This window comes from Schistocerca piceifrons, chromosome 2, assembly GCF_021461385.2.
Source record: "Schistocerca piceifrons isolate TAMUIC-IGC-003096 chromosome 2, iqSchPice1.1, whole genome shotgun sequence".
Classification (NCBI taxonomy): Eukaryota; Metazoa; Arthropoda; class Insecta; order Orthoptera; family Acrididae; genus Schistocerca; species Schistocerca piceifrons.
The window spans coordinates 609,532,147-609,546,121 of record NC_060139.1 but is presented as its reverse complement, the minus strand read 5'-3'; the positions used below and the strand labels follow the sequence as shown (position 1 = coordinate 609,546,121).

The 13,975-nt window shown below is 43.7% G+C and overlaps 1 protein-coding gene across 1 annotated transcript in view; it reads left to right on the top strand.

The window, feature by feature from the left end:
• The window catches only part of LOC124777426 (ankyrin repeat domain-containing protein 6), a 709,541-nt gene extending 697,440 nt beyond the window's left edge, over positions 1-12,101 (top strand). Inside the window, exons 14-15 of the mRNA XM_047252825.1 lie at positions 333-590; positions 11,824-12,101. Coding sequence (XP_047108781.1) covers positions 333-590; positions 11,824-11,999 — 434 coding nt within the window. The 3' untranslated portion in view covers positions 12,000-12,101. The remainder of the gene's footprint in view (positions 1-332; positions 591-11,823) is intronic.
• The last annotated feature ends 1,874 nt before the right edge of the window (positions 12,102-13,975 follow it).

Sequence of the window (13,975 nt, the reverse complement as noted above, 5' to 3'; positions counted from 1 at the left end):
GACAATTAGAATTTCTGATTTTGAATCTTTGCTCTAGGTGAATTACTGCGGTGATGGGACTTATCTGACAGTATTACACGTACTTGAAATGTGAACTACAAACAATTGAAAATGGGGCTTTCAATGTACCAACTAAAAAAGAAATCAAATAATTTACAGTACTTTATCTATGGAGTTATTTTCTTATCAACAAAAAGTATTTGGACAATATAATTATTAAGTAATTAATTTTGCTTACTAATATGGTTAGGGCATTTTTAAGTACATTTATATGTGCATCATTCTAAAAGAAAATGTATTCCGTATCATGCAAGTACTATCTGTATTTACAGCCATCCAGAAGTGCTACAGTCATCCATCTGAGCGAGTTGGTGATAGCTCAGATTCAAGTGAAGATGAGTGTGAAGGTCAGGCTGCCACAGTGGTGCCAAATTATGAAAATGTCTGCCCTCAGCCTGATGCCTCACAATTGGCCAGGCAGCGTGTTGGTGTCTACAGCCCAACACATGAAGCTAGCGATCTTCATAATGATTCAGGTTACAGTACAAGACTGTATGGCAGTTCTAAAGGACCTTCACCCTCTTTGTCAGGTAAATGCAAAAACATTACAAAAAGGTTGATTATTCTTAAAGAAAGTATAATTTTCTGGGTGGTATATAATACTATGATGCCCTTATGTTGTTTTGTTCCTCAGCATCATTTACATAAACCTTCAATACATAGGAATATGTTTTCTTGTCCCCAGTTTCTCTGCTAGCTTTTGCAAACAGGACTCCTAGCAGAAGCCAGTTTTTTGCCTGTCTACACATTTATCCTTTGATGATATTCTGCAAGCAGATTTTCTCCATCCAATACAACTAATCTATCAGTTCATTGCTCACAGTGGTCTGTTAGTCTGTGTGCATATGATTTCTTATTTACACTGAGTGCAAGGAAAGGAACAACCAGAGCATGCAAATTGGGACAATATGGAAACCAGACATCTTATTAGATTATTTGAAAAAGATCCTCTACTAATGAAGTAAATAGGAAATAAAATGGGAAGGGGGAATGAAAACTGTTCAGAAACTGAAGTTTTGGGACACAGAAAGTTGTGACTATCTACTTTTTGCATTGAGCCTGTCTTATGGTCCTGCATAATGAAAGTTTTTTTTCTGGATATAAGAATTACTTTTTTGTTACAAAGTGCAATGAGAAAAACTACACAACTGTTGCAGGTATAAATATGCCACAGTACAACTGAAAGGGTTGGCAGAAGAAAGTGCTAACCCACAACAGCATATTTTGAGTTTAATAAACAAGAACAAATGTAATAAGAGAAGATAACAATTGAAAGGATTGATTGCTACTCATTACATACATGAGGCTGTCAGTTGCAGGCTGGCATGCACAATGAAAAAGAATGCTAGATATATTCTGTGATCACACACCCTATCCTCATTCCTTCACAACCTCAACACCTTATTTCCATCCACTTCACTTGGTTCTTCTCAACCTCCCATGCAATCTAGCCACCTGTGGATGTTGTATCTGCAACTCCCTTGCACTGTATGCTGAAGATATCACAAAGGCCTTCACAGATATGCACTATCCCCCCAGACCTAGTCCCCAAATAGATTTCCCATGTCGTATTCCCCCCCCCCCCCCCCCCACACACACAAAATCCCCTCACCACCCTCAAGATTCAGCTATAAAGGAGCATCTCCTCATCACCAAATACCACTCCAACTGGAACAACAAAACCACATCCTTCATCAGGGTTTGGATTATCAATCATCGTACCCTTACATGAGGGACTCCCTACCCACCACCCTTCCCAGCTCTCGTACAGTGATGTTCTGCTACCCCACCAACCTAGTATACCCCACTCCATGCCACTCCCAACCCCATTCCAAGTGCAAGACCTGGCCAATCCACACACCGCACACTTCCTATTCCAATAGTCACAGGCTTATCCTACCTTATCAGAAGCCAGGCCACCAGTGAAAGCAGTCATGTCGTGTATCAGTTGTGCTGCAATCATTGTTTAGCTTTTTATATTGGTATGACTACCAACCAGCTATCCACTATGAAGAATGCCCAATGCCTTACTGTGGCCAAGAGAAAAGTGGACCACCCGTAGCTCAACATGGAGCTAAGCATGACATGCTTGATTTCAATGGCAACCCAGCCATCTGGATCCTCCTCACTAATACCAGCTTTTCTGAACTGCAAGGATGGGAGTTATCCTTACAACACACTAGTCTTCTTCTTCTTTATCATCGCCTTGTCCCACGTCACGTAGGGTCGGCGTTGCTCTTCTGCATCCTTCTCCTCCATAGTACTCTATCCATTGCCTCTTTCTTCTTCCATCCTTTCTCCCTTAGGTCCCCGGATATCTTATCCTTCCACCTTGTCTTCGGTCTTCCTCTCCTTCTCGCTCCTTCAATCTTTGTATCTTCAACTCTGTTTCCGATATACTCTTCCCCTTTTCTCTGTAAGTGTCCGTACCACCTTAGTCTGCTCTCTTGTATCTTTTTCCCCATGGGCGCACTTTCACATCTCCTCTAACCAATTCATTTCTAATCCTGTCCTTCCTTGTTATCCCACACATCCACCTCAGCATCCTCATTTCCGTCACTTCCATCTTCCTTTCCTGGGCTACTGTGATTGGCCATGTCTCTGCCCTGTACATCACAGCAGGCCTTACCACCGATTTGTACACTTTCCCTTTAAACCCAATGCTCACCTTCTTGTCACACAGCACTCCACTCATTTTCATCCAGTTGTTCCAATCACAATGTATTCTGTGTTGTATCTCACTTTCCAGTCCTCTGTCCCTCTGTATGTACGACCCCAGGTATTTAAATTTGCAGACCGATTTCAGCTCATCATCCTGGATCTTGCAAAACCTCATCTGCACATCCTTCAGAGTTAAATATTCTGACTTTGTCCTGCTAATTTTCATCCCTTTTTCTTCTAGTGCCTTCCTCCAATCCTCCAGTTTTTCCTCAAGTGTGTCGATGCTCTGCTCACAAAGAACCACATCATCCGCAAACATCATATTCCACAATGCTTCCTTCTTCACATCTTTCACCAGCACATCCATAATCAGGTCAAAGAGGTAGGGACTAAGCACAGACCCTTGATGTAACCCTACTTTTACTGGAAACTCCTTTGTCATGCCCACACTACTTTTCACCTGTGTCATTGCTCCTCTGTGCATTTCCTTCACTAACCTCACATACTTCTCCAGCACGCACTGCTCTCTTATGCTTCTCCATATTTCGTCCCTTGGGACTCTGTCGTATGCTGTCTCCAAATCAATGAAAGCCATATGTAGATCGACTTGTAGCTCCCCGTGTGTCTCCACTATCCGCCTTAAAGCAAGTATTGCATCAGTCATTCCTCTTCCAGGCATGAACTCAAACTGTTCTTCACACACCACAGTCTCCTTGCGTAATCTTGCTTCTATAACTCTCTCCCAAATGTTCATTGTGTGTGCCATCAGTTTAATACTTCTATAGTTACCGCAGTCCTGCACATCACCTTTCCCCTTAAATATTGGGATCAGTACACTAGTTCTCCACTCGTCTGGCATCTCCTCCTGTCACCAAATCTTCTTCATTAAATCCCAAAGGAGCCCAATTCCCTTTTTACCAAGATACTTCTATACCTCAATGGGGATCTTGGTCTGGGCCAACTGCCTTCCCATTTTTCATCTTTTCAACTGCCCGTTCGACTTCATCTCTATTTATATCCATCGTTAATCCTTTGTGTGCCCCTCCTTCCTTAGTTTTCACTCTTACATTTCCTTCATTCAGCAAGTTCTCAAAATAATTCAACCATCTTTGAATTATTTTTCCATGGTCATGCAGAATTATTCCTGTTTCATCTTTCATTTGTTTCAGTGCTGTTAGATCCTTAGAAGCTTTATCTCTTGATTTGCCTATCCGTATCAGTTGTCTCATATCCTGATTTTTCTGTAGTCGTTCGTATGCCTCCCTTACTGATTCAGCTTTAGCTTTAGCCACGGCTCATTTTGCCTACTTCTTTGCACTTTTGTATGCTTGCCCATCCTCAGCACTTCCGGACATATACCATTTCCTCTTAGCGTCTTTCTTTTCCTTCACAACCTTCTGCACCTCTTCATTCCACCACCATGCTTCCTTATCTTTTGGCACCCTTCTCCCAGATGTTAACCCAAACACTTCCTCCCCAGTCTTCCTTATAACAGCACTATTTATTTTCCACCACTCCTGCATACTCTCTGCCAATTTTACCTTTCCCAGTACTTTTTCAGTAAACTCCTCTCTCAAATTTTTATCCTTTAATCTCCACCACTTAATTTTCCTTTCACATTGATTTATGTCTCTCTGTCTTTTACATACTTTCATCTCACAATCTGCTACAATCAACTTATGTTGTGTTGCTATTCCTTCACCGTATATGACCTTCGTATTTCGCACCTCCCCACTATTTTTCCTTCTACATAATATGTAATCAATTTGGCTTTTATTTTGGCTACTGCTGTATGTTATTAGTTTTTCTCTTTTTCTTTGGAAGTAGGTATTCGTAATCACTAGATCAAAAGCCACTGCAAACTCCATTATCTTTTTTCCTCTCTCATTTCTCTCGCCATACCCCCATCCTCCATGCACCTCTCTTCCCCACCTTTCCTTCCGCCAACATGACCATTTAGATCCCCTCTGACTATCACTCTTTCATTCTCTGGTATTCCGACCATTACTCCATCCAAATCTCTCCAAAATTTTTCCTTCTCGTCCTCCGCAACATCCTGCTTGGGGTGCATAGGCCGTCAGCACTGTTACTATTTCTCCGCCAATCATCATCTTTACATACATGATCCTATCATTTACTCTGCTGACTTCACATACCTCTTCTTGAAGCTCTCTGTGCAAAATAACTCCAATCCATTTCTTGATTCCGGGCTTGCACTACTATAAAGTAGCTTATAACCTTCAGCTAAGATCTTTGCCTTATTGCCCTTCCGCCTTGTCTCTTGCACACACAAAGCCTTTATCTTCCTCCTCTGCATCGTGTCTACTATCTCTCTTCCCTTTCCCGTCATCATTCCCATGTTCAGAGATCCCACTCTGATCTTGGATCCTTCGCAAACGCCTCCCCCGGAGATCCGAATGGGAGGCTATTATTCCAGAACATTTATCTGGAGAAGCATCCATCATTCCTCTTGTTTTGGCAATGTTTTTACAGCCGGATGCCCTTCCTGGCGCCAACCCCCTTCCCTTGTTAGAGGGGCGGAGGCTTGCTAGTTTTGGTCCGCCCTGGGTATTTTATTTCCCGAATTCCCACCATATCTGGTGAGCATTCCCCTATCCGCCACCCAGGGAGGCGCCCAATGGGAGACTAGCAACTCCTCTCCTTACAAAACACACTGCTCCCGAAATCATCCTGGCCCCCAACCTAAGATAACTTATTGTCACTGCGCCCACCACTAAACAGTTTGTGCCCCCTCTGTCTTACCACCTCCTCCCAGCTGACATCCACTAACCTTCATTGTGTACTGCTCACTGCCAATGCACCCACCAAGCTTTTACCCTTCTCTGCTCCTCTCCTTTCCACTCCCCCCCACCCCAGCATCCTGATGCTGACCAGGTAGCCATGTCTGGCACCTCTAGTCGATGCACACTATGCCAGGCAGCAATGTTTCCTCGTCCTCTACCTGTATCCTCCTATCCCTCTCCCTGCCCTGCTCCACCTCTCTCTCTCTATTTCACACACACAGTCATCTCCAGGTGCTCTCTCTGGTCCATCCATAAAATCTTCCTACTCTGTAGCCCCACATTTCTGCATCCAATCTCCTTCCACTAAAAAAAAAAAAAAAAAAAAAAAAAAAAAAAAAAAAAAAAAAAAAAAAAAAAAAACATTATATATATACAGAGTGGTCCACAGATAGTGACCGGGCCAAATATCTCACAAAATAAGCTTCAAACAAAAAAACTACACAGAACGAAACTTGTCTAGCTTGAAGGGGGAAACCAGATGGCACTGTGGTTGGCCCATTAGATGGTGCTGCCATAGGTCAAACGGATATCAACTGCGTTTTTTTAAAATAGGAACCCCCATTTTTTGTTACAAATTCGTGTACTTCGCTTTGTAATAGATGGCGCTGTAATAGTCACAAATGTATAAGTATGTGGTATCAGGTAACATTCCGCCAGTGCGGACGGTATTTGCTTCGTGATACATTACCCGTGTTAAAATGGACAGTTTACCAATTGTGGAAAAGGTCGATATCATGTTGATGTATGGCTATCGTGATCAAAATGCCCAACAGGCGTATGCTATGTATGCTAATCGGTATCCTGGACGACATCACCCAAGTGTCCGGACCGTTCACCAGATAGTTACGTTATTTAAGGAAACAGTAAGTTTTCAGCCATATCTGAAATGTCGACCACGACCAGCAACAAATGATGATGCCCAAGTAGGTGTTCTAGCTGCTGTCGCGGCCAATCCACACATCAGCAGCAGACAAATTGCGCGAGAATCGCGAATCTCAAAAACGTCAGTGTTGAGAATGCTACATCAACATCAATTACACCCGTACCATATTTCTATGCACCAGTAATTGCATGATGATGACTTTGAACGTCATGTACAGCTCTGCCAGTGGGCACAAGAGAAATTATGGGACAATGACAGATGTTTTGCATGCGTTCTATTTAGCGACGAAGCATCATTCACCAACAGCAGTAACGTAAACCGGCATAATATGCACTATTGGGCAACGGAAAATCCACGATGGCTGCGACAAGTGGAGCATCAGCGACCTTGGCAGGTTAATGTATGGTGCGGAATTATGGAAGGAAGGATAATTGGCCCCCATTTTATCAATGGCAATCTAAATGGTGCAATGTATGCTGATTTCCTATGTAATGTTCTACCAATGTTACTACAAGATGTTTCATTGCATGACAGAATGGCAATGTACTTCCAACATGATGGATGTCCGGCACATAGCTCGCGTGCAGTTGAAGCGGTATTGAATAGCATATTTCATGACAGGTGGATTGGTCGATGAAGCACTATACCATGGCCCGCACGTTCACCGGATCTGACGTCCCCGGGGGAAAGTTGAAGGATATTTGCCATCATGATCCACCAACAACGCCTGACAACATGTGTCAGCTCATTGTCAATGCATGTGCGAACATTACGGAAGGCAAACTACTCACTGTTGAGAGGAATGTCGTTACACGTATTGCCAAATGCATTGAGGTTGACGGATATCATTTTGAGCATTTATTGCATTAATGTGGAATTTACAGGTAATCACGCTGTAACACCACACATTCTCAGAAATGATAAGTTCACAAAGGTACATCTATCACATTGGAACAACTGAAATAACATGTTCAAACATACCTACATTCTGTATTTTAATTTAAAAAACCTACGTGTTACCAACTGTTCGTCTAAAATTGTGAGCCATATGTTTGTGACTATTACAGTGCCATCTATCACAAAGAGAAAAAAGTGTTTCAACTAAAACATTCATATATCTTTACATACTACACGAATATGTAATAAAAAATGGGGGTTCCTATTTTAAAAAATGCAGTTGATATCCATTTGACCTATGGCAGCGCCATCTAGCGGGCCAACCATAGCGCCATCTGGTTTCCCCCTTCAAGCCAGACAAGTTTCGGTCTATGTAGTTTTTTCGTTTGATGCTTATTTCGTGAGATATTTGCCCCGGTCACAATCAATGGACCACCCTGTGTGTGTGTGTGTGTGTGTGTGTGTGTGTGTGTGTGTGTGTGTGTGTGTGTGCGCGCGCGCGCGCGCGCACACACACATACTTTTTCACTGTGCCAGTCTACGATTAAACATCACCTCTATGTCATGAGTAGCAATCTCTCCTTCCCAACTGTTATTCCAGTCAGGATTTTCGGTTGTTTGATAAGACAGATCAATTTATATAGAAGACACCATCGTGTAGTGGTACATTTGAAAATACTTGTTACCAGCATGTGATGCACCCAAAAACAATACGGGATTGATGATTGGCACTATCTTCCATGACCCCTTCAATTAAAATAGCAGCCCTAGTTCACATGAAAAACGTTTTGCATCACCTCAGTACCAGAATCTGTACATAAAATTGGAATAGAGATCAACAAAATCATCATATCCGCCCTTTTTATTGCTCATGAAAACTACACATTGCATGTTGTACCACCAACAGCGAGACCTTCAGAGGTGGTGGTCCACAGATTGTTGTACACGCCAGTACCTATAATACCCAATAGCACGTCCTCTTGCACTGAAGCATGCCTGTATTCATCGTGGCATACTATCCACAAGTTCATCAAGGCACTGTTGGTCCAGATTGTCCCACTCCTCAACGGCGATTTGGCGTAGATCCCTCAGAGAGGTTGGTTGGCCACGTTGTCCATAAACAGCTCTTTTCAATCTATTCCAGGCATGTTTGATAGGATTCATGTCTGGAGAACATACTGGCCACTCTAGTAGAGGGATGTTGTTATCCTGAAGGAAGTCGTGCACAATGGGGACACGAATTTGCCGTCCATGAAGACAAATGCCTCACCAATATGCTGCCGATGTGGTTGCACTATCAGTCGGAGGATGGTATTCACATATTGTACAGCCATTACATTGAGAGTGAAGTTGCACATCATGCAGCCTACTGCGCACAGTTTGAGTCGTAACACGACGTCCTGTGGCTGGCTGCACGAAAAGCATTATTCAATATGGTGGTGTTGCTGTCAGGGTTCCTCCGAGCCATAATCCATAAGTAGCAGTCATCCACTGCAGTAGTAGCCCCTGGGCAGCCTGAGCAAGGCATGTCATCGACAGTTCCTGTTTCTCTGTATCTCCTCGATGTCCGAACAACATCGCTTTGATTCACCCCGAGATGCCCAACTACTTCCCTTGTTGAGAGCCCTTCCTGGCACAAAGTAACAATGCGGACGCGATCAAACTGCGGTATTGACCGTCTAGGCATGGTTGAACTACAGACAACATGAGCTGTGTAGCTCCTTCTTGGTAGAATGACTGGAACTGATTGGCTGTCGGACCCCCTCCATATAATAGGCACTGCTCATGCATGGTTGTTTACATCTTTGGGCGGGTATAGTGACATCTCTGAACAGTCAAAGGTACTGTGTCTGTGATACAATATCCACAGTCAACGTCTGTCTTCAGGAGTTCTGGGAACCGGTGTGATGCAAAACTTTTTTGGTTGTGTGTATAATGGACAAAATTAATTATCAACCTGTAAAGTTGGAAAATCTTAAGCTTGCAGTGAGAGACACTGATAGCTATGAAAACCAACTGCATGTTAAGTCTATGACATTCTGACTCTGAATGAATACTGTATATTTAAGCAAAAGGAAAGCCATCTCCATACACACTACACATCTATGCCTTGAACACTACTGCAACACAGATTAAAAAGCTAGCATTAATCTGATAGAAAAACCCAACAATTAAAAAGTAGGGACCCATAAAATGATTTTACTTAGATACTAGTGAATTATTAAAGACAATAGCAATTGCAAGTGAAATCAGAGTGACAGCATCTCATCACAGCTCTTAATCTTGTTGACTTGGCCGCCACACCAACTTTGGTGAATGAAAAAAATTTCTGCATTGGTCTCTCTATATACTAGAATCAACAGAAAGAGTCACTATCTTGCACATTAATATGGTGTGAGTTACAAGGGATGAGATTTAAACTGACTTGCGAGTTTTTCCTTTTGCTTCCTTCACATTTAGCGATGTGCCTGTGAAAAAGCTAAGTACCACAGTGGTCTGGAGCCCACAGTGTACCATCTCCCACAGGCCATGCCTAGTAAAGCACTGCGATTTTCAAACCAACTTTCGAGTTCATTAGAGCTTTGCTTTATTTTGTCATGTCATAAAGTCCATGGACATACTGCTCGATCTGCAAGTGGACTAATACTGTAACCATTTCTCATTTTCTTCAGAATATCCTAAATAACATTTATCTACTAGATGAGAAATAATAACCTACCAAAAGCTTCAATACAAAGTTTTAAGAGGTTAACTGTGATTTTGGGAAAAAAAAAGTTTTAAAGACGAGTGATACTTGTTTCAGAATATCAGAACAGTAATGAAATGTGCGTGCTGAAAGAGGGGAAAAGGCAGGAGGGGGAGGGACGACCTAACTGAATATGAAGTTGGAAAAATTGCAGTTTGCAACTCTTCTTCATTTCATGATTTAGAGAAATACACTCCTGGAAATTGAAATAAGAACACCGTGAATTCATTGTCCCAGGAAGGGGAAACTTTATTGACACATTCCTGGGGTCAGATACATCACATGATCACACTGACAGAACCACAGGCACATAGACACAGGCAACAGAGCATGCACAATGTCGGCACTAGTACAGTGTATATCCACCTTTCGCAGCAATGCAGGCTGCTATTCTCCCATGGAGACGATCGTAGAGATGCTGGATGTAGTCCTGTGGAACGGCTTGCCATGCCATTTCCACCTGGCGCCTCAGTTGGACCAGCGTTCGTGCTGGACGTGCAGACCACGTGAGACGACGCTTCATCCAGTCCCAAACATGCTCAATGGGGGACAGATCCGGAGATCTTGCTGGCCAGGGTAGTTGACTTACACCTTCTAGAGCACGTTGGGTGGCACGGGATACATGCGGACGTGCATTGTCCTGTTGGAACAGCAAGTTCCCTTGCCGGTCTAGGAATGGTAGAACGATGGGTTCGATGACGGTTTGGATGTACCGTGCACTATTCAGTGTCCCCTCGACGATCACCAGTGGTGTACGGCCAGTGTAGGAGATCGCTCCCCACACCATGATGCCGGGTGTTGGCCCTGTGTGCCTCGGTCGTATGCAGTCCTGATTGTGGCGCTCACCTGCACGGCGCCAAACACGCATACGACCATCATTGGCACCAAGGCAGAAGCGACTCATCGCTGAAGACGATACGTCTCCATTCGTCCCTCCATTCACGCCTGTCGCGACACCACTGGAGGCGGGCTGCACGATGTTGGGGCGTAAGCGGAAGACGGCCTAACGGTGTGCGGGACCGTAGCCCAGCTTCATGGAGACGGTTGCGAATGGTCCTCGCCGATACCCCAGGAGCAACAGTGTCCCTAATTTGCTGGGAAGTGGCGGTGCGGTCCCCTACGGCACTGCGTAGGATCCTACGGTCTTGGCGTGCATCCGTGCGTCGCTGCGGTCCGGTCCCAGGTCGACGGGCACATGCACCTTCCGCCGACCACTGGCGACAACATCGATGTACTGTGGAGACCTCACGCCCCACGTGTTGAGCAATTCGGCGGTACGTCCACCCGGCCTCCCGCATGCCCACTATACGCCCTCGCTCAAAGTCCGTCAACTGCACATACGGTTCACGTCCACGCTGTCGCGGCATGCTACCAGTGTTAAAGACTGCGATGGAGCTCCGTATGCCACGGCAAACTGGCTGACACTGACGGCGGCGGTGCACAAATGCTGCGCAGCTAGCGCCATTCGACGGCCAACACCGAGGTTCCTGGTGTGTCCGCTGTGCCGTGCGTGTGATCATTGCTTGTACAGCCCTCTCGCAGTGTCCGGAGCAAGTATGGTGGGTCTGACACACCGGTGTCAATGTGTTCTTTTTTCCATTTCCAGGAGTGTACATATACGGACATGTAATTAAAGTTAAAAGAAATATTCTGTTATAACATCTATGGTATGGCACACACTGCATGTGAATAATTGTGAATAAACTGTTATATAGCAGAATATGCCTTTTTGTACGGTTGACATGACTCTTCTAATCGTTCTTTGTCTTTAGGACAAGTGGAGAGTGAAGCACATGTTCAGAAGACAACTATTTACTCATCCCAGAAGCAATTAAGAATCACTGATCGGCCAACCCATCACACACATTTAGGAATGTTACCGAAACAACGGTATGAACAAGAAGGAGAAGAAGATAGTAATAATATAGTGACCGCAAGTTTAGTGTGAAATCCCTGCACTGACTTGCAGTAAGCCAAATGTACACAAATTGAGCTTTAATCAAACCCAAACCTTTACTTTTATAGGTGCGCATATATATATATATATATATATATATATATGTTTAAACACTGTTTCCAAAGTACAATAATTTTAAGTTTTATATATATGTACATATGTCACTTGTACGATATGCTGTGTGTGTAAATATGTGTAATTCTCAACAAATAAACTTATTTTATTAAAAACAAATTCTTAAGTCTGAATGTGCAAGAGGTACCAAAATTGCAGTTCTGTACCTGAAGTATGACAAAGCAACCCTTTACTGGTTAACAATTGAGATAAATTAGTTTTAAGCAGCAGTCATCAGCAAAAGAAAATGTATGACAAACAGAGTTGTCTCACAATCCAAGTTGTGGTAAGACATCTACAAACTGCTTCATTGGCCACCAGGTCCACACAAGAATAATCCACTAAAACTGATGGCTAGACAAGAGACTTTCCACCTTTCCCTCAACACTACACTTAATGAAAAACTTAGGATTTAGTGTGTTCAGAAAGTTGTGGCAGAATGTAAATGATAATGGAGGTGTTAGGTTACTGAGAAGCAAACTGGAAACTTTGCTAGCCTTCAAGCAAATCCTTTTTTTTTTTTTTGAGTTGACACACACACACACACACACACACACACACACACACCTGTGCAGGTACACTGTGACAGAACTACAATGTGGGAGGCAGTGAAGTGTAGTATGGCTCAATGTAGCTATACAGTGTGTTAGTGTGTGTGTGTGTGTGTGTGTGTGTGTGTGTGAACGCACGCGCGTTATTCAGACACTGTTCCAAACAGAGCAGAAAAGATGCAACATACTAATGTGTGATGTGTGAAGTTTCATACGTTGCTGTACTGTGTCACAGTATATTATGCATGGAGAGCAATCTTTGAATACAGAACAATAAACAATATTCACTTCTAAACTACACTGCCTGCAGAAAAAAAAGAGTGAACTGCACAGAAGACATGTCAGATGTCAATGTAACTTCGTACACTTGGCAGAGTCTGCAAGGGGCCTCATTGCGTGTCCATTTGGCAGCTGGTCAAATTGTGTAATAACTGATTTGTGGGGCACTTGGATGTGACACTGATCCGATGTTGAACAGCAGGGGAATTGGGGGCAGACATACTGACTGTCAAGGTTCTGGTCAACCACATCTGATTACCACAATGGAGGATCGCTGTACTGTGCACCAAGCACACTGTAACCCCTTCACATCCATGCCTGGCCGTCTGAGAACAAATAATGGACTCCCTGCAACACTGTCATCTCACATCATTAGTCAGATAGTAGCAACAGCCAGACTAGGTAATTGAGGTCCCATGCATAGGCTATCATTAACACCTCCAGTGCTCTGAGTGGTGCCATGACAGGGAAGTATGGACTGCTGATTAACTGCGTCGCATTGTGTTCAGTGATGAAATTCAGTTCTTTACTACCCCAGATGACAATTGTTGGCAAGTATGGTGGTGACCAGGAGAATGGCCCCATGCTTTGGACAGGCACTGTGATGTTATTCCTGGCATCAGGGTGTGGGGAGCCATCGAACAGGACTTCAGCTGGTAGTGATGAACTGACGGCAAAATGGTATGTCAGACTTCATATGTTCGACTGTTACCTCTCATGTGACAGTACGGTGGTGCCATTTTTCAGCAGTAAGATGCTCATCCACACATGGAACATGTCTCAAACTGTGTGCATGATGTCGAGGTACTCCTGTGGCCTGAAAGATACCCAGATCTGTCCCCCTTCAATGTACATGGGACCAGTTCAGACATCAACTGCATTCCAGTGCCCGTATCTGGGATGACAAGGACCAGTTATAACAGTTTTGGGCCAGCTTGCCTCAGGGTAGGATACAAAACTTTACAACACACTTTCCACAAATGCACCAAGGGCAGAGGAGGCAGTGACGACATACACCTAAGT